Source organism: Manacus candei, unplaced genomic scaffold (genome assembly GCF_025592945.1).
Source record: "Manacus candei isolate 608988 ecotype Guabito, Panama unplaced genomic scaffold, ASM2559294v1 h1tg000056l, whole genome shotgun sequence".
NCBI classification, from domain to species: domain Eukaryota; kingdom Metazoa; phylum Chordata; class Aves; order Passeriformes; family Pipridae; genus Manacus; species Manacus candei.
In genome coordinates this window covers 10,764,310-10,787,094 of record NW_026138104.1, presented here as the reverse complement: position 1 = coordinate 10,787,094, position 22,785 = coordinate 10,764,310, and the positions used below count along the sequence as shown (strand labels likewise).

General features: G+C 42.5%; 2 protein-coding genes across 5 annotated transcripts in view; both read left to right on the top strand.

Moving 5' to 3' along the window:
* The first annotated feature begins 2,373 nt into the window (after nt 1–2,373).
* On the top strand, nt 2,374–4,441 carry LOC127477614 (collagen alpha-1(I) chain-like). The gene is made up of 3 exons (XM_051802122.1): nt 2,374–2,514; nt 3,589–3,765; nt 3,938–4,441. Exons 1-3 carry the CDS (start codon nt 2,374–2,376, stop codon nt 4,439–4,441), a joined length of 822 nt encoding a protein of 273 aa, XP_051658082.1.
* Nucleotides 4,442–4,511: 70 nt separating this feature from the next.
* The window catches only part of NRP1 (neuropilin 1), a 112,905-nt gene continuing 94,631 nt past the window's right edge, over nt 4,512–22,785 (top strand). For all 4 annotated transcript variants that reach the window (XM_051802327.1, XM_051802328.1, XM_051802326.1 and 1 more), the window contains exons 1-2: nt 4,512–4,654; nt 7,879–8,053. In XM_051802327.1, coding sequence (XP_051658287.1) covers nt 4,588–4,654; nt 7,879–8,053 — 242 coding nt within the window. In that variant the 5' untranslated portion in view covers nt 4,512–4,587. The remainder of the gene's footprint in view (nt 4,655–7,878; nt 8,054–22,785) is intronic.

The following is a 22,785-nucleotide window of genomic DNA, read 5'->3' as shown; positions in this document are numbered from 1 at the left end:
ATTTCTATTCTACACTAAACACTAGTAGGAAGTCTGCATTTTCAGGCTTTTAATATTATGGATGGGTTTAATTTGTTGTGTTTCTTTTTCAAAATAATACCAAATAAAAGTGTCTTAAGCCATTGATTAATCATTTGCCAAACTTAGTTTTTAATTAAATGTGTTACCGTGTTATGTGAGTACATAAAGGAGTAAACATCAAAGTTGCTCTGTTCTGCTATTGTTAAAATGGGAAAAGTGTTTTTTCCTTTGGAATTTTAAGTTTTATATTACATGATTTAGCCCAAGGCAAATATTTTTTTATGGCTGAATTATAAAGTTCTTGAGAAACAGGTTTATAACAGAAGTGCAGACAATCTTCAAAAAAGCATTATAAACACCAAGTCAAATTACGAAGCAAAGATGGGCCTGAACCCAAACCCCAAAGCTAGCCACTCCATTAAATTTTACATACACTGGATTCAGATTCAGTCTTTGTAACACTAACTCATCCTTGCCATAAAATCCCATTACTGATGGGAAAAGGGAGAGCTGAACAAATGTGTAAGCAGTTGCAGGATCAGGACCTAAAATACTGTGACTAAAATGTGAGAAGTGGATTATAAAAAGAGACTTCTGAATGTTTCATTTGATGCCAGTTTATATTCAAGATGATTAAAGATTAAGCATTTTCAGGTAAATATATGTAAACCAAGGATAGAATGCCTTCACTCATCACTTCAGGGCAATTCATACATGGAAGAAGCCGGTGCCTGTATCCATGAACCAGAAAGAAAAAGATGGGTGGAAAAAATAGACTAGTGCCATTCATGTTATGGTAGGAAAGGATATTATTGTACCAGACTCTTCTATATTTGTTAGGCCTTGAGAATTCAACAGAAAAAAAAAAGTCTTCAGTGTGAAATCTAAAATACCTACAGAGTGTTGAGGAAGGACAGAAATCCTCTTCCATGGGCCATGTTAGCCTCAAAAGAGGCCATTCCTGTTCAGCTGTCTTTGCAGCCTGGTGTATATCTGTCTCTCTGCAAGAAGAGGAAGCACAGACATTTGAGACATGAGCATGTTGAAATAAACCTTGATACATGGATTAATGGTTACAGGGTAGGCTCAGGTGATAAAAGCAACCTTCATCATTATCTTAAAATTTATCACATTGTACCATCTTCCCTAATGTACATGTTCTGTTCGCATTTAAGTGTTTTATTTTTCTTTCAGGGAATAGAATTTCTTTAAAATACACTAGCTACCAACACACTGTATCTCTATCTGCAAAAAGCAACCTGTTAATCAAATAAGAAAAAAAATGGGTAAAACACCACAGTTGATTGGTTGGTTGGTTGGTTTGGAGCATTTTTAAAATGTACAACTGGGAATTATTATTTCCTTTCTGCAGATTAGTAGCAATTACCTTACAGACTATGCTAATCTCAAAGCAAGAGAGACATCACTGTCATGCACTAAGTGTAATTTTTGATATACATGCTCTCTGGGTATCTGCTTACTATTTGTTACTTACAGAATTAATCTTGGCTTCTGAGGCTGAGGTTTTAAAACAAATATGTATGTATATAATTCTGCAACCCCTTACTGAGCTACCATCAGCGGATAATTTTGGTTTTCAAAAATACATTTACTTTATTTTAAAACCTGTATTGTTGCTCAGACGGTCGCAAACTAAGATACGCTTCAGAACCAATTTATCTCAAGGACTGTGCAACAGAATGAGAGTTTTAATAATCAGAAAGCACTGCTAACTCTCCCCTTCCCCCTTGTTCTGGGAACTTCTCTAAAAGAAAAAAAATAAAGGGGGCTTAATGTGCTACCCATAAAATATACATTCCAATCAATCAAGGAAATGCATAAGTATTGCAAATGATGATCCAGAGACTGCCTAAAGATGGGGAAATGAGACTGAACCCAATAACTCAATCTGACTAGTTCCAGCCTGCCTGGTTTCTAGCCTGCCTGCAGACACAGGCATGGGCAGGAGCAGGGGCAAGGGCAGGGACAGAAGCTGAGAAAGGAAAGAATGAAGTGTACAGAGAGTATAACAGGATCAAACTGCACTTTACTGCACGATATTACAGAACTGCAATCACAGAAGAGAAGGGGAATATCTGGCAAAAACTCAGAAAGTAGTAGTGAGAGAGTGTGCAGCATGAAAACAGCAGACAGATTTCCTACGGACTTAATCTCCAGACTTCAGCTGACCTTAAAGTCGGGGCTTCAAAAGGGCAGAGAGGGAGAGTGAGAGTGGAAGTCTCAGACTCAGGGCTAGAGACAAAGAGATGGAGGAGACTGGATCTGTGTGTGATTTCTGCACACAGATGTAACACATTTGTAGTTAATCTGTGTGGCTGCAGACTTACAACTATGTTTGAAAACTATTTCAAACATGGTTACATCTTCAGAGTGGACAGGGATTTATTGCTGCGGCTACACTTGGAGGATGACCCTGCCCCAGCAAAGCCCAATTCTTTTCCCACAACATCCCTCACAAAGACTCCTCGTGGAGTAGGTCCTCTATCAGGCCTTTTTTCTGATGAAGCATTAACAGAGTTTGCCTCAACTGTGCACCAGTAACAAATTGTTTTCAAACTGCTCTGGGAGATGAGAGTGGCTGACATCCACCGCTGGCCGCAGGTCATTTTCTTAGCACAGACCTATCTTTGGGGACCATTTAACACTGTGTTTCAGCTCTCAGCCTTGAAGCTCTTCCTCTAACCCCTACCCCAGCGGCTGGATTGCCTCAATGCAGAGGGAGCTCAAAGTACTCCACATAAAAGAACCAGTCGGGTTTGGCTAGGTGATCACTCCCCAGGTGCAGGGACCGCCTGTAAGGCAGGGCAATAGGGCAAGGAAGGAACAGGGCCCATAGCTGGTGAGCACCAGACCGTGCAGCCAAAGCAGCAGGATTCAGAGCCCACTATGTCCCTGGTTAGTTCCTGTCCTCTGTTGCCAGTGGGAGCAAGGAGGGGGAGGATGCTCAGAAGGAGACAAACACTCCCCAATGGGGATTTCATCCTGCATAGCCCCCATGCGGAGCAGAGCTGGCCCTGGGGGACCCCAGCAGCTCTGCAGCCCCTCAAGAGGCTTCATGAGAGACAGATAGAATGGAGGGGCAAAGCCACAACAGAAGCTCAGAAAGACAGGAATGACAGCCAGGGTGGGTGAGAAGGGAGGTGGGAAAAGGGTCGAAAGAGACGGGATGCAGGGAGGCCTCCCGCCGAGATGCAGAAATGCAAAGAGGACGAGGGCAGTGGCCGGATGAGCCTAACACTTGGAGATCCTCTCACGAAGGGTGAGGGCAGCTCACCCCACACCAGCGCAGCCAGCCTCCCCTAGCATCACAGGGAACGGTGGTGTCCCACTGGGGAACAGCAGGGATTCCGAGGGACACGCGCGGAGACGGACCCTTGGCTGCACTCCCGCACGAAATAAAAAGAGAGTGCTGGGAGGGGGGGAAATGTGGCAGAGGGGGCGGCCCGGGAAGGGACGGGACAGGGCTCCCGCGGGGCACCGTGCGGAGAGCGAGCCGGGACGTGGGCGGGGGTGAGTGTGTGTGTGCGTGGGGCCGGGGCACGGTAGGACACGGCAGGACACGGCAGGGCAGGGCAGGGCAGGGCAGGAGCCCGCGGGGCGGCGGGCGCAGGTGGTGCCTCCGCCCGGATCGGCTCTACCTGCCGTGCCGGGGGACGCCGCCTCTCGATCCCCCCTCTCCCCTCGCGTTCCCGCTCGCCAGACCACGCCTCGGCTGAGTGTCAGGTCTGGGGCTCGCCGTGTTTGTTTGTTCGTTCTTCTGCGCTGCCGATGTCTTGGGGGGGCTGAGGAGGAGGAGGAGAAGGAGGAGGGCGGGGAGGGGGAGGGGACTGGGGCTTGGGAGACGGCGGCTCCTCGGCCTCTCTTATTGCCGCTGAGTTGCGCTCCTCTTCCTCAGGCTGCGAGCAGGAGCCGCCCGGGCGCTTCCCCCTTCCCAGGCCGGCCGGGAGTCCCTGCGGCGGCAGCGCTCGCTCGTCCCCCGCCGGGGCAGGTGAGTGCGGGGCGCCGGGCACCGCTGGTACCGCGGGCACCGCCGCCCCGGGGCTCCGGCCCCGCGGGAGAGCAGGGCAGGCGGCGGGGACGCAGTTTGCCAAACTCCAGCGCCCGGCTGCTCCCCGCTCACGGCCGCTTTCCCTTCCTTATTTCCCCTCCGCAGAGCACCCCCGCCGCGTCTCCCGGAGCCCGCCCGGCAGAGCGCTCCCGAGGTGCCGGCAGCAGCCAGGATTTTTGTCTGTCTTGTTTGTGTGTTTGTTGGGTTTTGTTTTTGTTATTTTTTTTCCTCGTTTTCATTTGGCTTTCTAGTCTCGCTGGGAATGGCAGAGGCAGCGGCGCCTGGAGAAAGAACAAGTGTGGGGAAAGGGAGAGGGAGCCGGAGCTAAATGACAGGATGCGGGCGGCTTGAGGCACAGAGAGAAGCCAGCCTCCCTCTGCCCCCGGGACTGCCTTTGCGGACCGTGCTTTCTGCTCCTCACTCCAGTTGCAGGATTTAAGGAAGAGTTGTGCGTGGAGGGCATTTTTATTTTTTTCCTCCTTTCCCCTGAAGGGAAAATGGATTGGGGACTTCTCCTGCACTGTGCAGCCCTCACCTTCACCCTCGCCAGGGCTCTGCGGAGCGGTGAGTGTAACGTGGGACGTCGGGTCTCAGCTTGGGCGGCTGTGGGCGCGGGAGTGGGCGGTGGGAGCCGGGGGGGCGCGGGACCGGCACCAACGTGAGCCTGGCTGGGGGGAACTTTCTGCCGGAGGAGGGACGCGGCAGAGTCCTCACCCGAGGATCGCCCACCCTGGCATTGCCTTCCGATTTTATTTTCTGTTGTTTCGGGCTGTTGTATGAAGCAGACTGCTCATTCTCGTTGGATCAGGACAGCCAATTATCTTAATAATGTTCCGTCCCATAGGCAATTAAATGTCTCTCCTTTCGATATTTGAAAGATAATGAACACTTTAAAGGGAGGGCTTTCTCTCCCCTCCCCCCGCCCTTTCTATTTTCAAAGCGTAAAGTTTTAGATCGTGCCTCTTACTAGCTGTGTGTGTACCTGCGAGTAGTCTTCACGTGGAGAGCTCTCTAGAGTACCCCTTTCCCAAGTCTGCATCTTACGTGCAACTTGCACTGTGCCAAGAGAGGAGCTGAGCTCCTCTGTGAAGGCTCACGACTCCTTTCCAAGAGAAGAAATCCCATAACAAATGAGTGATGTAGCTAGCTTACTGTCAAGCAGCCCTTGAAAACACAACTAATTAAAAGCAGCATGCTCCTCCTTCCCCGAACAATGCCAGGGCACTGCGAATATTTCACTGCATGATGCGTTTTTAAGGATGGTCTAATTGTGGGATTGCTTGACGTTTAGCTCTTGCACATGAAACAGCTCGTGCGAGTCTTCCTTTCCCGGCAAATCCTGAGCAATTATTATTAACTAATTATCAAATATTTACTTTTGCCTGACTTGGTTTTCAATCTAAGTAATTAAAAGAAGAGAGCACCCTCCACTTATACTGGTATATTGTTTTAATAAGGGACCACAAGTGGAGTGTCAAGCAAGAAAGAGTATTAAAATCGCATGTTTTATGATGGAAGTTAATCTCTTTCCCAATATGTTTTGAAGAGGCTGCTTAATTTAATCAGCCAGTGCTGTGGCACAGGAGTAGAGGTGCTAGAGGCGTGCACCAAGCCTGAAGTGGGGATGCTCTGAGAGGTGCACTTTGCTCATCCCCCCAGCCCAGGTGAGGGGTGTGGGCAGCTGCCTCACATATAAACCCATATTGCTGCTAGTCCTGTACCTCTGAGGAGTGGGAGAGAGCCACTCCATGCTTTTGTTGATCATTTATCTCTATTAAAAGAAGGGGAGTAGAGCCAGTTGCTGGGCAGAAGCCTCCACTATGAGTGGTCATTGTGGTGGTCCTGTTGGAGTCACCAAGGCTATTAACCTCCCCTATAACCTACCAGACCTACTTATGCCACCTTCACCTACATGGAGTATTAGTGTCCACTAAATTAATTCGTTAACCTTATTTGGAACTAATGGTCCAAAGTCATTAGAAACTGTTCTTCTTAATCAAGTGTGAGAGAGATTGCACAGAGCCAGAGAGTCTAGCAGACCGCATTATCTTATTACACTGTCACTTTCCCAGAAATCGCAGATTAAGGAGCCCTGGTGGTAGTGAGTCCACCTCAGCGTCCTCTGAAGTGACTCTGTCAAGTGACTAGAGGCAGCACTGCTTTATTTCAGGCATTTAACAGATGCCAGACTCTGCCATGTTGTTTGCAGGGCTGGAGTGGCCTTAATGAGACAGGATCACTTTCCGAGTGTGCTTACACAGGGAGGAAAAGGCAAGATTCCCTGAGAGCCCCAGACAGCGGATTAGCAAGATCACCAGTGACAGCTTTTGAGCTTTGAGCTGCAGTTCCTTTTGTTCTGGTCAGAGGAAAACAGCCTGTTTTGCAAAGGCACAGCGGAAATATAATAAGATAGCCTTTCCCAGCAACGTGCTTAGCAGTATCTGGGTTTTGACCATATAGCTGAGTATGTATCATCCCCTTCTCTTCTAATTTATGGCAAATAATGTCTATAAAGAGTATTGCTTTATGCATTTTTGATGTGCGCTTTCTCATTCATTTCCATTTGACCTGTTTTTCCTACAATAAAATCCTGTACCTTTATAAATTCATGCTGAGAGCAAGGATTGCCATTTTGCTTTCACAAGGAATGTATTAGATAGAGCGCTGCAGCCTGTATATACCACTATTGGGATGTAATGATATATAGTCTTGCCTTTTAGTGGGGACATTCTTCTTGTCCATAGTTTACTGTCATGTTTTATTGCTCCAAATTAAAATCAATGTGTGGAGAATATTCTTCTTACCTGAAGGTCTGTTGAAAGAAATCCATAGTATTAAAAAAGTGATAACACAAACCTGCACTAGACAGTGGAGTGAGTGACTGTGTAGGTTGGATTTCTTGCCCCTTTTTATTTTTTCTATAAACCTTAAAATGAAACCTTTACAATGCTGACCAGAGGAGCAAGATGCAGCACACCACACTTCAGTCATACTTGGTGATTCTTGAAACTTCTGCAACTATTTTCCTATTAGAAATAAATCTTTGTTTTTTGGGAGGGGAGGAAGGAATGGAAGAGACAGGAAGGAATGTTGTTCTGCTCCGTTACTTTGATGCAGTCTCCAAGCATGAACAAACTTCCTTGAAAGAATAAATAGTGGATGATTTCTGCTTCACTAGAGCTACTTTGTTCTCTGCTGCCCTGGGTTTGAAGAGCACAGATAGTTTCAACCTGTCTAGATTTATGGACTGATAAAACAAAGGCAGGGCCTGCTGCGGATGAGCTTGGATCCACCAAGACAATCCCAGTGGTCAGTGACACAGACCAGGCTTATCCCACAGCTGGGCAGGGGGTCAAACGGCATCCCTTTACACCTCCTCCCAGCTTTTCTTAAAACTTCATACTTAAGAAGATTATACTTTTTAGAGTTAATTGTGTCCTATGTACTCTTCTGAGCCAACATTAACGCTATTGTGAAGGTGCAGGGTTTTAACACTGTAAAGGGCACTGTTGGAGAGGAGGGCTTTTTAAAACAGTGTCCTTACTGTTTAGAAATGGGGTATCTTCTACTACATACTGCCTTAAGGATGGGGTTGGAGAAGGAGGCCTCTTCCTTTTGGGTACAACATAGCAGAGATGCCTTTAAAGGCGTAAGGATGCAGCATAATTTTGCCTTTAGAAGGCTGCGGGCCCCGCAGCATTCCCACGGCAGCCAGCCGGTCTGCTTGGGGTGCGGGTGCTTGTTGGGGGCACTGAGACCAAGCCCATCTGTTTGCTTCCCCCTCGCAGATAAGTGCGGCGACACGATCAAAATTCTAAGCCCCGGGTACCTCACGTCTCCCGGCTACCCGCAGTCCTACCACCCGAGCCAGAAGTGCGAGTGGCTGATCCAGGCGCCGGAGCCGTACCAGCGCATCATGATCAACTTCAACCCGCACTTCGACCTGGAGGACCGCGACTGCAAGTGAGTGCGGAGCGCCAGGGCTCCACCTGCCGGCCGCCCGGGGCCGCGCCGCCCGCGCCCGCGGGGATCCCAGTCCTGGGGCCGGGCTGCGGCCGCTGGCGTTCCGAGGAGCGTCCTTCGGGGAGAGGGGGAGGTGTGGGGTGTTAAAAAGATCTTTACAGCTTTCCCAGCGCGTTTGAGCTGCGCCTGCCCGATGGGCTGTGAGCTGGTGGCGATCGGTGGTGATGCGCGCTATGGGGGTGCGGTCGGGGTGAGGCACCGTTTGTTGGCCTGCTTGCTTTTGTGAGTAAGTCTCTGGAGTTTGGAAAAGGAGTTCCTTTTCCTTTTGTGCCCCAGAGCTACGAACGGCCCATGGCAGAGGCAGGCCATTTATAAATTGCCAAATCCTCTTAACGTAGGGTTAGTCTGGCATTTGCTCTCATGCTTTAAAGGGCAGTGGACTGTAGGACTGATAGTCATATTTCCCCCTTTCTGCCTTTGCTGCTGATTTATGGCCAGTAGCTCTTCTTTCCCCTCCTCCTGCTCTCCAGTAGCACCCTGAGAAGAAGAAGGGGAGAGCTGAGGCCGCCTTTGCTCCCTTGTCCTCGCATTCCCTCTGACCGTCTGTTCCAAAAGTGAGAAGGGGAATCAGAACCGCCCAGAAGCTGTTCTCCACTTTCCCCCAAATCTGTAAACTACATAGCTTGCCCAAGGCAACACATGGTCAGATCATTCCCCTCTTCAACATGCCCTCTAAATTCAGCCTGCTTATTTCATGAAGAAAATATTTTAGTGATTCATTATTTAAATATTCCTTGAGTGTCATATTTTTTTCATTCTCTTCTGATAACTGCAGTAGAGTTGCTATTCATTAATGCTACTAGTCAAGATTTTCTCTGCATGTCAGAAAGATTAAACTCAATAGCCAGTGGTTTTTGCCATTTCTTGGGTGTATTCAGGATTTTGCAGGATTTAGTCCCATAAAATGATGTTTAGCTCATCAGGAGTGGTTGTAACAGACCATGAGATTAGAGTGTTGGATTTAGAGAAAGAGAGTAACTGTACTCAAGCACTTAATTTTTACCATGCACGTCTTTGTTCCTATTATTTAATAAATTGATTACTTAGATCACAATTACTGTTTTCTCTTAAAATGAAGTTCTTTAATGATGCAGAGTGGTGCTTAGTTGCTTTTTTGTTGTGTTTTTTTTTTTTGGTTTTTTTATAACCATTTATACAGCCACATTTCACTACCATAGTTGAGTGATAATGCAGGAAAACCCTGTGCTCATAAAACTAAACTGACTCTTCGTTAAAATGAGGTTTTACTGTGGCATTGGAGCTGCAGCTCATATTCACACCATATGTTCACATGCTGACTTCCCATTCTTTAATTTTTAATGTCTTGTACTCGGGTAGTGATTCACTTCCCTGTGTCTTCTTGATACAGGTTTTGCTTTCATTCTGTGGGACGCTGCTAATTCTTTAAAATCTTTGTCACTCTTTGTCTCTTAGACAAAAACTGGAAAATTAAATGAAGTGTCAAATCCTTTTTCTCTCTTTCTAGAATGCATGTTTTTCCAACTCTGTAAAACCAACATGGGCTTTGGCAGCAGTAAAATGGTGTACAGCATACAATTATTTGAAGAACAAGTAATCTTTGTGGCATAGTGTTGTGCTAAACAGTGTTAGACTGAGCTGAACTGGGTCCAGGGAAAGGATTGACTCCCTCCTTCTGTTGCTTCCTTCTCAATGTTCATTGTCCACTCTCCCCCCTGCATTATTTCTTCCTCTGAAACGGAGCCCAGTGCAGTAATGAGATGGTAGTGGGTGGAAGGAAGTCTCTACACAGGGTTGTTTGCATTGTCTTTGTAGTATGTGATGGTGATGACTTTACCATTATTTTGACAATGCTGAAATGCTGATTTTCTAGGCTATGCTAAACTACTCAGCTGCTTCTTCACACACATTGAAAATGGTTCTTTTCAACTTAAGGGGGATTGTATTTGTGCAAAGAAAAAGCTTAGGACCCAAATAACAGAAAATTATTTCAGCACCAGGAATTTGTCAGCAATCTCCGTGGTCTGAAATTTCAGCATCTACTTACAAAATTCGCATTCCTTGTACCAAATATAGGATAAACCAGGAGATTAAAGCAATAAAATTATCACAAGATTTTTTGGATTTTGAGGCTAAGTACACTTTGTTTTTCTAATATACTTAGCTTATTAGAAACTCAGTCTGCAATCTAGAAATGTGTAATTTAGGTTACACTCTAGTTTATTGAAAAGTTTAGCACTGGAAATTAATAAACACTTAAATATGAAATGCAGATAGAAAATGAGAGATAAGGGAATTCGTGTCTGGGAACAAAAAATGTCCCATACAATTAGAGTAGACTAGAGAAGATTAGCTTGCTGGCCTAGCTCCCAAAATCCTCTTTATAATGCTGTTCATTGCATCTTGGACCTTAGTTAGAGTTGAAAACAACTTTAACAGGGACTCCCTGAGCCCAGGAAGGCAAACAATGTGACTTTGGAAAGGTTATCTTCTTGTTCCATAGTGCCAACAAGAAAATCAAGGGGCCTTATCTAACTTTTAAAAATATTACTCTATACAGAGGGCTAGATATATTGAAATGTAAAACTGGTGAAAGGCTAATTCTCTGAGGAGAGTCAAAAGCAGCACATTTAAACATTAGCTGTACTGAAGCTGTTCCCAGTTAGTTTCTTTGTATATTAAGGTTTGGAATTAATTTAAAAATATGCCCTTGATTTACCTACTTATTATGCCATGCTTTAATGAATAAGCATTTCTCAAATGACTGCTAATAAAATTCATATATGTATGTTTTTCTGACAATCAGAACCATTTGAGTTGTTTTAAATTTCAAGTAAACATGGTGAAAATTCCTGTTTCTTTGGAGGCATTCCAAAGGACTGAACTTTCACAGTTTTGAAGAATAAAGACACGTAAATAATTAAAAATATGTTCACACAAGCAAGGTTCAACTAATAGAAAATCTTTTAGACAGAACTACTGTACCAGCTTAATGGAAATACTGGGTTTTGACAGGAAGTATACAAATATGTCAACCACAGATTGTTATCAAGGACATATATAATGAAAAAATATGCAGTCTCTTTTTAACTTTTAACTCTAATGAGTGTTATGCCTCCTCTTGTGGAGGCCAAGACACAGAAATTATGGTTGTACTTTAAGAGAAAACTAGTTTTGGTTTGCCATTTTGTCTTTTCTCAAGTGAGCCCAAATAATAACCCTGCATTTTTGAAGTCAGGAACATGGTTAAAATGAATAGAAGAGACAAAACATATGGCCACATATTAGTTAAAACGCTCCAGTGTTTGTTGCATGTGGTAAATGCTTTTCAGCACTTAGTGCAAGCTGTACAAGTCTCGTGTTGCTGAAATATCCTACTGTGTAAATGTAGCCATCTTGAATCTAGTAAAACTTTATACCTAGATAATAAACAAGAATGTCACTGATACAGTACTTTGAATTATGGAACTTTTCCGGTTTCCCAGCAATGCACACTATCAGCATGATAATTTATAATGGTTTGTGACAAATGTTGCTGAGCAAAGAGGTGTGTGGTTACATTCAGATCAGATGTCATTATCTAGGGAGCAATAAAAATTTCACAGACACTACGTTAAAAACATTAAGAAAATGAATGTGAAGCTTCAGAAGAAAAGGGCTTAAGAAAGGTGGTGGGTTTGGTAGAGAAAGCCCAATAGTGGTTTCCTTACTGACAAATTATTGACTTTGTTGCCAGACTTGACTGTATTGCTTTACAAGGTTTTCGTAGATATGCCACATGGCACTATTGTTTTATTGGCCATCATTTACAGACATAGAGAATAAATATTACCCTCACTTAACACTTATGGATTATGTACACAATGCTGTCAAATCACTCAGAATGGAAAAATTGCCCATTTTGGAAACCTTCACATTGTAGAAGGAAAGATGTCATAGATAATTATTCTTTATATTACCTTTACCAGGGATTAGTTAGAGCGATGAGATTAGAGCTGTAAAGAAATTGCAGTCAGCTACAGAATACAGAGCAAAAAATACCTGTTTGTTTATACAGAAGAAAATGGCTCCTCCAGATCCTTAAGTAAGAAAGCAAGCATAGGTATCCTACAGGGTGAAACTGTAGCTCCATGGAACTCCCACAGACCTTAATGATGTCAGAAATTCATCCATCCATTTTATTTCTAAATAATGTCAATGGATTTATGCTGCAAATCTGTAGGTATAACAAACTGAAGCTGGTAAAATAAACAGGAGCGAGCCAAGTCATGGTTCAGCCGTTCTTTAGTTCCTGCAAAGTTTAAGCTTTCATTTGCTTTTGTCTAAATCCTGGTTCTTATTCTTCCACACAACTTTGTGTGGACTTTGTGCCTCTTGTTCGTTCCTTTTGTGCAGGGGTGGTTCGAGCCCTTTGGGTTGAGCTGATGGGAGTAAGAGTGCACGTGTCCTTGTTGCCCGTCTGGAGAGCCACCCATAAAGGACACTGCTGGGACTTGCCTGTCCAAAGGTTTCTGCCATCAGTGGCATGCAGTAGCTGCTTCCTGACTGCCCAGAGGTGCATCTGGAGCCTGCCCATTCCTAAACTACTCCCACAAACAGCACCAAGGACATCTCTGGCATAATGGGGGGTCTGGGCCTAGTGCGACCCCCCTGCCCTTGGAAGCAGTGGGAACTTTGCCCTCCACTTCCACAGAGCTATCTCCCGTGATTCTTGAAGGCTGTGGAGAAGGGTGCAGCACAGGCCCTGTAGGATTAGTTGTTTGGATGGCAAATATCAGTCAGTGTTTCCTAATTCCCTCTCTCTCTGCTGCTGTTGAGTTCGGCAGGCAGAGAGGTGCCTGCAGGTGACAAGGCAGGGTAAGGGCTGGGCTGTCATAGGAGCAGAGTTGTTCAGGCCTGTGGGAGGCAGAGATGGTGTTTGCCCACGGTTGACTAGAGAGGTCTGAAGGAGTCAAGGCTCCCAACAGATGGAGCTTCCCAACAGAAGGAACTTCCCAACAGAAATACAGCTTTAGTGGCCTGGCCCTGCTCGCCTAAGCATCAGCACGGGGCTTTTAGTGTATTTCAGCAGGATGTGGTACCTAAGAGAGGTGGGAATGCCCCTGCTTGCTCTGATCTGGATTAACTAAACCACCCAGCCCACACCACTGGAGCCACCCCACCGCAGACACTGCTGCCCAGGCACAGGAAGCCATGAGGGGGACGTGGGCACCAACACCCTGCGAAGGTCGTACCTGGACCAAAGGGGCAACATCTCCACCCCTTTGCCTCCCTCAAAAATCTGTCCCTCAAAAGCTATTTGGGGTTACTGAGAGGTTATTTGGAAGTACTAAGGGGATGAAGTCCCTTTATTCTGTCCCTAAACCAAGAAAGAAACAAGTGGTTTTGGTGTCGTCTGGGATGAGTTGTTGCAGTGGATTTAGGGGCCATGTGGTGTCTCGTGTCTGGGCACACTTTGAGGGAATTTCTGTGCTTTATATAAAGCATACAAAATGCTTTCTCAGAGAGCATGCTGCTAGACCCAGACAGTCCTGCTGGTGACCACTGCTGTTTGGTACCCTCTGTAAGGCTGCAGTAAGCTGTGCCAAGGAAAGGAATTAACCCAGAGTCCGAGCAGGATCAGGGAAGCAGAAAACACTTGTTCTGCTCCAAAATCTTCTCCTTAACTTAGAGATTCTGAATTATGAAAATATATACAATGTTCTCTTTGCTATAAAATTCAGCATGTATTTGCATATGAGTATCAGATGCAAGCATCTAAAGAGGATGCTGATATTTTATTGTGCTTTAGAGACTAAATAAGAGTTGAAACAAGTTGAAAATTATATTGTTTTTCTGATTATACAGTGTAATAAAAAGATTCCTTTGTGGTTTATCCAAGCAGTTAACTCTTGTAAAAGTCTCTATTGTCAAACTGTTTAACAATTCCTTCTTTTAGAGTAGTGGTTTGAGCTTGAGTTTCCTCAGGAAAAGGTATTAGGAAATCCATGACCAAACCACCTGGTCATAGCTAGAGAGTTTGTGCTGGCCTGTGTTTAGGGCTGAGGTGTTGGATGCAGAGCCCGATGTTGCACTCTATCTGTATGGGTACATTCCCTGGCACAGTGGAGCCTTGACTTGGGTCTCTTTACAGTAGCACACTAAAACTGTAAAACCAGTCACATGCAGGTGTTTCTATTAATCTGGACAGTTAAGTGAACTGTGAGGAGAACTCTGCCTAGATGCACTACAACCAGATGCCCTTCAGACAAGAAAAATTTGAGGGTCAAATATGGATTCCCTTAAGCCTAATCCTTCATCCTTTCTGTGGACAGAGATAAACAAACTCAGAACAGAGGTCTGAATCCTTTCTAAATTGAAACCCAGAGACACTGGCATTAGCCCCATGAAACTCACAACATGTTTTCAGTCAACCCCACACTGCTCTTCACCCTCCTTTCCTGCGCTAATCTAATTGAAACAAAAACCTATGTGTCTCCGAAAATTAGTTTCTTAATTATAGCTTATTGCAAGCTATAACATTGGATCATAATTTGATAATTATGATATATTTTTATACAGCTGATGCGAAACAAAATTCAATTATTTTCTTTCGTAGTATTTCCGAAGAATGAAATTATATTTGAAAATTGGATATACATGCACTCACATGTATATGTCTATGCTTATATATCACACAGGACTACTTAGATATAGGTATATGTGTTACATGCACCTTTTTAGGACTGTGCCTATATACATGTATTTGTGTTATAGATTTCTTAGTTTATGTAGAAGTTCCTAAAGTAAATCTGCTAATTAAACTGCTAATATCCATCTTAAGGCTGATAATTAGGTATAAAGAGAAAAAGAGACAGGATTAGTGTTCAGATCATGTTCCAAATGCCTCTTAATTGGGTGTTTGTAATCAATCCTGTTTGCAAGAGGCAGTGGTTTGGCAGAATAAAGAATGAAAAAGGCTTAGCCCTGCTATTTTCCTGTTAGTTGACTTGGCCATAGTATTTAGGTCAGGATCCAGTGTCAAACAAGGTAATTTTGTCAGCCTTAGCAATCCTCACAAAACATAAAAAAAATCTTCTCTAATGATATATTTTCAAGCTAAAAACTCTCTCAAGCTAGAGAGCTATTTTTATCCAGAATCTTAAAAATTGTTTTCGAGTGAACCACAGGAAAGACTTTGTTCTCCTGGCTTCTGTCCACCACTGACTTCTGAAACCATGTCTGAGTTCACTGTGGGTCTTTCATTGCATTGACCTTGGCACTTTTCTCACCAAGCCACAGTTTTCCATCATAAAACCACACAGCTTGGTATAATGATTATTTCTTTATCCTGAGTAACCAAACAATTTTTTAAACAGGGTGACAGATTTCCCTCTTGCACTGTGGGAAGCAAGCACCTGGCCATTTCCAAATAGACTTTTAATGAACTTCCTGAAGGAGATTCGAGAGAAGTTTAATAAGTCACCTGCCAACTTTCTGGGAGCATAGGTCATTTGCTTTTCTGTAGGAATTCACAAAAATGTGAGAATAACCCCTTTCCTAAGTCCTAAACTTCCATGGAGGAAATTGATTTTCATGGGCAATATCAAAGGTTTTTAAAAACGTAACCTCAAAAATCAAATTTCTGATTGTTTTTTACACATCAGGTACTGTGAAACTCTGTGATCCACAGAGCTGGTTAAGAACCGTGTGAGCTTTATAGTAATATATTTAAACAGGAACGGATTGTGCATATTTAGACTCATCTTGCATGTTAATATCATTACAAGCATTTTACGTAATGCTATAAAATGAAGAATTTAGATGGCTCAAAAGGACCATTGAGAAAATATCTCCATATGTGGAAGAGACTCCCATTTAATGTGATGATTTCCTCCAGAAGAAACTATGCATATCCCAGAAGCACAATAACCAGCTGTTGTACAGGAGAAACTGGGCGTTTGTCTGCTGCCTTCCATGCTGACGTGGAGTTGCAGTGGCCACATGTCCCATGTCTCCCCTAAACACAGATGGGCTGAGCCTCACACTGAACGAGAGCCTGGGTTAATCTCTTCCTTACACTCCCAGCAGCTTGGGTTCCATTGCACACTTGTGCTGTGGGCTGCTCTGTGCCCCCACGTGAAGACACAGCCATCAGAGCTGTGGGGTGGGACAGGGATTGGAGCACCCCACAGCAGGTAGGGGCACGCACTGACCTTGCAGCTCAGCCCTTTGCTGGAGCCATATCCTGCTTCTTTTCATCTTTGAAAAGAAGATACAGGTAGTTCTTTTTCTTTTTTTTTTTTCCTTTGAACACTCCTTATTAAATTGGAAGTTGGTAACCTAGAGATAACTAGAGAGGTCTGTTCACACCCAAGTGATTATTCTGCCTCAAGCTTTGAGAAATGCTCCCTCACAGCCAAAGTTTTGCTCATTCACATAAACAGTCACGCTGAAGTCAATTAAAACAACAGACTCACTTTGTGCAGGACTAATAGCTAGGACATACATTTCTGGCACTACACAAATTAATAATTGCTTTTTAGAACAGTGGTTTTCAGATGCTTGCAGAGTAATTTACTATACAGTGGAAGATTCAGTTTCATACTTTTTTGTCTCCTCAATTCATAAATCACCATAAATAGGTTATCAGTTCTTCTGCAGCTCTTAGCTCTTAATAGTGAAGGTCTGGGACAAGTTGCTAAGTGCGTGAGTGAGAATCAAAGTTTGCCTTATTGTAGGATCTTGTGCCAATCTATCATTAAGCCAGACAACTTCTACCGACTTTCTTCTGATGTATTCATCTGTAACAAGGGAAGCAGATCAGCAATTTAGAAAAGCTTTAGCTTGATCACCATGCAGAACTGCAGGCTATGCTGCCTATTTCCATAGCGATCACACCACTTTGCCAGATGCAAAATGAGAGGCTTACATCCCTCATGCTAAAAACCCTTCTTAGAGGAAATCCTAGGCTGTCGCTTCGTTTGAGTAGCTTTAGCTAAGTCTAGAAAAATATGCAAAGGTAGCTCTTAAATAAAAACTCTTTTTTTATTCTGTGTCACAGCCATGTCCATAATCTGTTTTGGAGACAGAGGCATAAGATGTATTAGCATGGCAGGCATATGTTCTGATTGCTGAGTGTTTTTTGACATTCCCAGAAAACCCCTGAGACTTTGTGTCACAGTCCTATAAACTTTATCTATTTGTATATTCATATCCGGGCTTAAATCCAAAACTTCTTTGCATGCATTTAAAGCAGACAGTTTAGGTTCATCTCCTTGTGTTTCAGATGGCAAGCAGTTAAATCAGGTACACGTTTTAACCACTCCACATAGTCTAACATTCTGATGCATTTCAGATCTTTCCAATGTGTTTTGATAGCACATAGGCTATATACTGTAGGTATATAAAATAGATACAGGACCACATTGAGCTGTGAAGCAAGTGAACACAGCTCACTGATGCCAGTAGAGTTGCACCTGCTAACAGCTCAACACAAAATACCATAAGCATATCATAATGTTCCTTGCTGGTTTCCATTTTCATTTATCCTCCACAGCTATACCACATAATGGCCTTCCAACAGTATAATAGTCATCTTTATCTCATTTCTCTGACATAATTTTCAAGCTCCTTATTACTGTTGAACAGTGTTGCTAATAGTGCCCAAATTGCTTCTCATTCTTCTCATTATAGTATGTCATTATTCAAAAAACCAATGCTCTTCATTCTTTCCCACACAAATAGCTCTCTCCCAAACTAAACTTAAAACTTACTTCCAAGAGCCAGTGCCATGTTTCCCAGGTAATTAGGCTCCTTCTACTGTCTATTACGTTTATACTTTGGACATTTTTACACTTTTTAATTATTGTACCTGTGTACTCCTTGAGACTTGAATCTTTGTCGTCTAAGCCTAGTCTTCATACACTGATTTTTTAACCAATTTAATGATTTGAATTAAGGTTTTGTTTGTGTATAGTTAAAACAATTCAGTACACACCGGGGAACACATATATTGTAGTATAAAGATGTCTTATGTCAGTGCTTTTGCACAATAAGCCTTGCTAGTATCAGCAGTTTGTGGAAAGGACTGTATACTGCTCTATCTATAATGGTTTCTAAACCGGAATAGTTACAGTGGCTGTAAAAACTTATGTATAGACCTACTTCTCTGTGACATAACTACTCAAAAATGCTAGTAGAGGGTTTTGGATACTGTAATAGCTAAATTAATTCGATTGCCTTACTGATTGCAAGTTGCAAAGTGCAATATAGATGTATATATAGATGTGCATATTGGGGGATTTAGTGACACATCAGTTTTCTCCCAGCTTTTGTTCTTTGTACAAAACCTTAGCCGAAGTGTCTAACCGAAGCAGTTCCTCTGCGTGCTGTAACTTATGCTTTCCAGGAAGGTTTTTTTTTTGAACTTGAATTACCAGGCAGCCACATAAATTACTGTGGTGTGACCTTCAAGCACCTCGCTTACTCCATGGAAATTATCTGTATGCACATTCTCACTCTGTGATCTTCCATATGACATGCAAGGTTCTTAGTTATTCCTCCCCCCCCACCTTGAAATTACAAAGTAAAAACACGCTCATAGATGTAACCGCAGATCAGCTGATGCTCTGAAATCAAACTCTGAGGGCTCTGAAAATAAATATCTGATTACTAGGTAACTTTTGCATGGCCCCATATGCTCAGAATAGAAAATGAAATATATCCTTCCATTCTGCATCCCAGCTTCAGCTCTTTCTCATCTGAAAGATACCAGATAATTTTTATTTAAATATGTGAAGAAAGGAAGGTGTTTTTTCGTGGGCCATATTCTTAATTTGTCTGAAGATCATTCTACTGAAATTAGTGGAGCCCCAGTAATTTACATCAGCTGAATGAGGAGCTGACTCTACATTTCTGCAGTTCCCTAGAAATTCTCAGAAGAAAGGCCAGTATTGTAGCTGAACACATGATAATTCAGAGTGAAGTTCAGTTAAAGTTTTGCTGTTCAGCAAGACTGGACTTTAATACTTAGGCAGAATGGGTAGGAGCTTCTTAAAAGTCGGTGGAATTAAGTAATTCTGTCCTTCTTTCCACTAACAGCTTTAAAGAAGTACATAGGATTGGGTGCTATGGTACTGTGGCTCTTTACAGTGCTAACTCTCTCCTACTGCTTGGTCTTGGGACAGTAAATCATCATCTTTGTGTCTTGATTTCCTTAAAGAGGGTAATATTTCTCTGGTTTTCAAATATGTGAGGATGTGGTTATTAGTGTTTGCAAAATCCTTGGAGACTGCTGGGTGGAAATGTAGTGCAGTATAATAGTTATTTGCCATTGTTTTGCATTGTTCATCTTCTAGCTGTTAATTTTTTTTTAACAAAATACTGCTATATAAGAATGCATGTGGCAATCTTTTTACTTTCAGAGGGTAGCGTTATCCAAACAAAAATAAAGAATAGGACTCACGCTCACAAGAGAGACATTATCCATGATGAGAAGAATCTATAACAGACACGACACTAACTCAAAACTGTGCACCAAATAGCATCCAAATGCAAGCAATTTCAGATGTGTGCATATTGTCAGTACAAAACCAGGCCATTCTGCAAATGCCGAGTCCCCCAAGGAGCAGTGAACCTAGCAGCAGCAACACTAATGGCTGTCTTCTCATGTGCAGCGAGGGAAAGCAGCACTTTAGAGCCGCCTTGGGCAGCTGTTAAGTTATTCATTCTTAACTTACTTCTATAAAGCTGTTACTGGGTGGAAGCAGATGACACAAAGATATGGACCTGTACTGTCTGCTGTGGAGGGAGCATTCCCCATCCTTGCACATAGGGTGAAATTCTGGCTTCCTTCAAGTCAATGACAAAATTTTGCCTCAGTATTGCTTGGACTGAAAAAAAAATACTAGGCTTCACAAAACCCTTTTTTGAAGAGCACTTTTCTAGTGCCAGTGTCTCTCACAGGATTTTTCTCAGTTTGGATGTTACTTTCCCTCCAATGCACGCAGTTCATGTAGAGGAGCAAGCAGACCCATGAGTTTTCAAATGTGTTTGTACTGCTAGAATAACAATTAAATAAATAAATAAATAAATAAATAATCCCAACCAAACAAAACCAAAAGCAACCAAATGAAAAACACAACAATTTTCTGTTGTTGGAGTACATGTAATGTGTGACGTACTGTGCTAGGTCATCTACCTTGTTTCTTAACCTCCTTTCAGAACATTTCAGGCTGGTTTATGGTTGGTTTGTTCCACCTGATGTCTGCTCCTTACCTATTTCCTCTCTGTAGCTGATGTGAAAATTCACACTCTCCTGAGTAAGATACGGGAGTTTTTTTTCTCAATATTACCAACTCAAAGATTTGGACATCATAAGTCAAGCCTTGAAAAATTGTGAAACTTTCTAAAAATCCCCGTGTCTAAAAAATTACTATGGATTTCTGTTTCATTTTTTACCTAGTATATTTTGGGGGATTTCCACTGTGATAACAGTAGCCAGAAAGTTCCGCTGCCCTAAATGAGGAGTTTGACAATACCATGATATCAGCAGCTGATGCTTTAAAATCTGCAACCAAGTTTCATGGTACTCACGCTAAAAATAATGAGAGATTGTGTTAGATTCTTGCTAAAGTCCCAGCTTCCTGATGCTGTTTCTGTTCTCAGTCATAGCCTTGAAATTCTCACTCAAGGGATAGACTTACAGAAGAATAATAGAATCAAAGGAAATTGAAGTATTAATTTATATTGATTTCACTGCATGGCTATGTTTCTTCACCCCTCACTGTATGATCAAAACTTCCAGAAGGCAAAATTCATCCCAGAAAAAAACAAGAACACATCCTGAGAACCTCATCCTTTTCTCTGAGAACACATAAAATAGCATTAGGAGTCCTATTGTTATGGAGTCTACACATTTGCTTGGCTTCAAAGCTAACTTACACCAATGAGACGTAATTTGATTAAATGCCATTAAACACAAGGACATGTCTCAGGAAGACCCTCATGTGCAAATTGCTGGCATGGTTGGGACAAAGATCACACTCGCTTCTCCATAGTCCTTACACTGTTCCATGGCTGTCCTCTGGCAGTCTTGATGGAGATAAACGAGGTGGACTGACACAGAAAAACTTGCTTATGCCACATTCTTTTATGTGTTGAGCAGACTTATGTTTTCAGGGGACTGTTCTCATTCAGATATAAAAAAAAATATGAGGCAAAGTAGCTAACACTGACATTAATGGACTCATCCTCCACCTGACTATACCATTCTTTTGTCTGCATGTTTCTAGTGAAGTCAATGAAGTTGTGACTGACCACTTTGTATTTTCTTTATGGTTTGGATCCTTCCCTGCTGCAGTTACAATAGTTGCAGCGGGTCTAGTCTGATGTGCACAAGCTGAGAAGTAGACGCTTAGCTCTAAACTCAGGGGCTGTTGTGAGGACAAAACTAATTTTTGAAATGTTTTTATAAACTGAAGGAAATTTTAATGTCTTTTTTCTGTTATTACTTTACAATAATAATCCCAAACTGACGTGGGACCTATTACTCAGTGAGTACTGGCCCCTTGGAAAGTTTCAACTTGTCAAGTTTAGCCATTTTCTGAACGCACAGAGGAAGTCATTAAGGCACATCAGGCTGCTGATTGCTATTAAACTCTGCAGAGAGTTCTGTGCAAAAATCAATGCCATAACAGGGCTGTAAGAATCTAAGAGGCGGGAAAAGCATTTCTTTATCCTCTGGCAACTCAAAAATGGATTAAAAGACTTTGTGAAACCTAAAAAAAAATACCCCTATGAGCTAAATGTAAACCTCTGTGACAAAATAATACAGCTCAGAAAGCTCCAAATGTGAAAATGGGTTTATAATGTAACTGTCACTGCTGTAACCTCAACTGTATGTTTCTGTGCTGGAGAAATCTCACACATCTACACGTGTGCGCATGGACATGCTTATTTATTGTATCCCAAGGAACACCTTTTTTGCTGTATTGACACAAAAGAACCTGGAGGGAAAATGCTTTTTAGTAAAGTATGATCTTATATAGCTTTTGCCAGGAAAGTACTACAAGAATTTTCCAGATGAGTTCCATCTCGGCATCGGCGAAAGTGTTATTTAGATGACTGGCGAGTTTTGACTCTGAGGAAACTGCACTGAAAAATGCAACACAGTTGCAACAATTGCTACCAGTCAAAGACTTTTGTAGAAAAAAATCTTTTTTGTGGGAAAAGCTAGTCTAAATGATATTAGGAAGTTTTGTTGTAAACATGTACTATATAAATCAGGCAAAGTCTATTGTCTGACTCCGAGGCCAACTATCACAGAATGCTTTAAATTCCAGCTGTTCAGTTCTCTTCCCCCAGAAAGCAAAGTGGAGGCATTCAGTTCAATTTTTGGCATGAATTTCATTCAATTTTTGATGATAAAATTATGAAGCATCTTTTCAATTTGATTTTTAATTTTTTCTATGAAAATAAAATTTTACTGAGTTGTACTAAGTTTGTTTCACTCTATCATAGGAACATTTGTGTTGGAAGGAGATCACCTTGTCTAACTTACTAATCAAAGAAATTGCATTTTATATAGTACAGAAGCTAAAATGAAGCAATCCATGTAAACCAAAGAAGATCCAGTTGTGATGTTTCAGAACCTTTATTTCATGGCCTGTCCCAGGCTTTCTGCTCAAGTAAATACTGTTTTGTCACCAGCT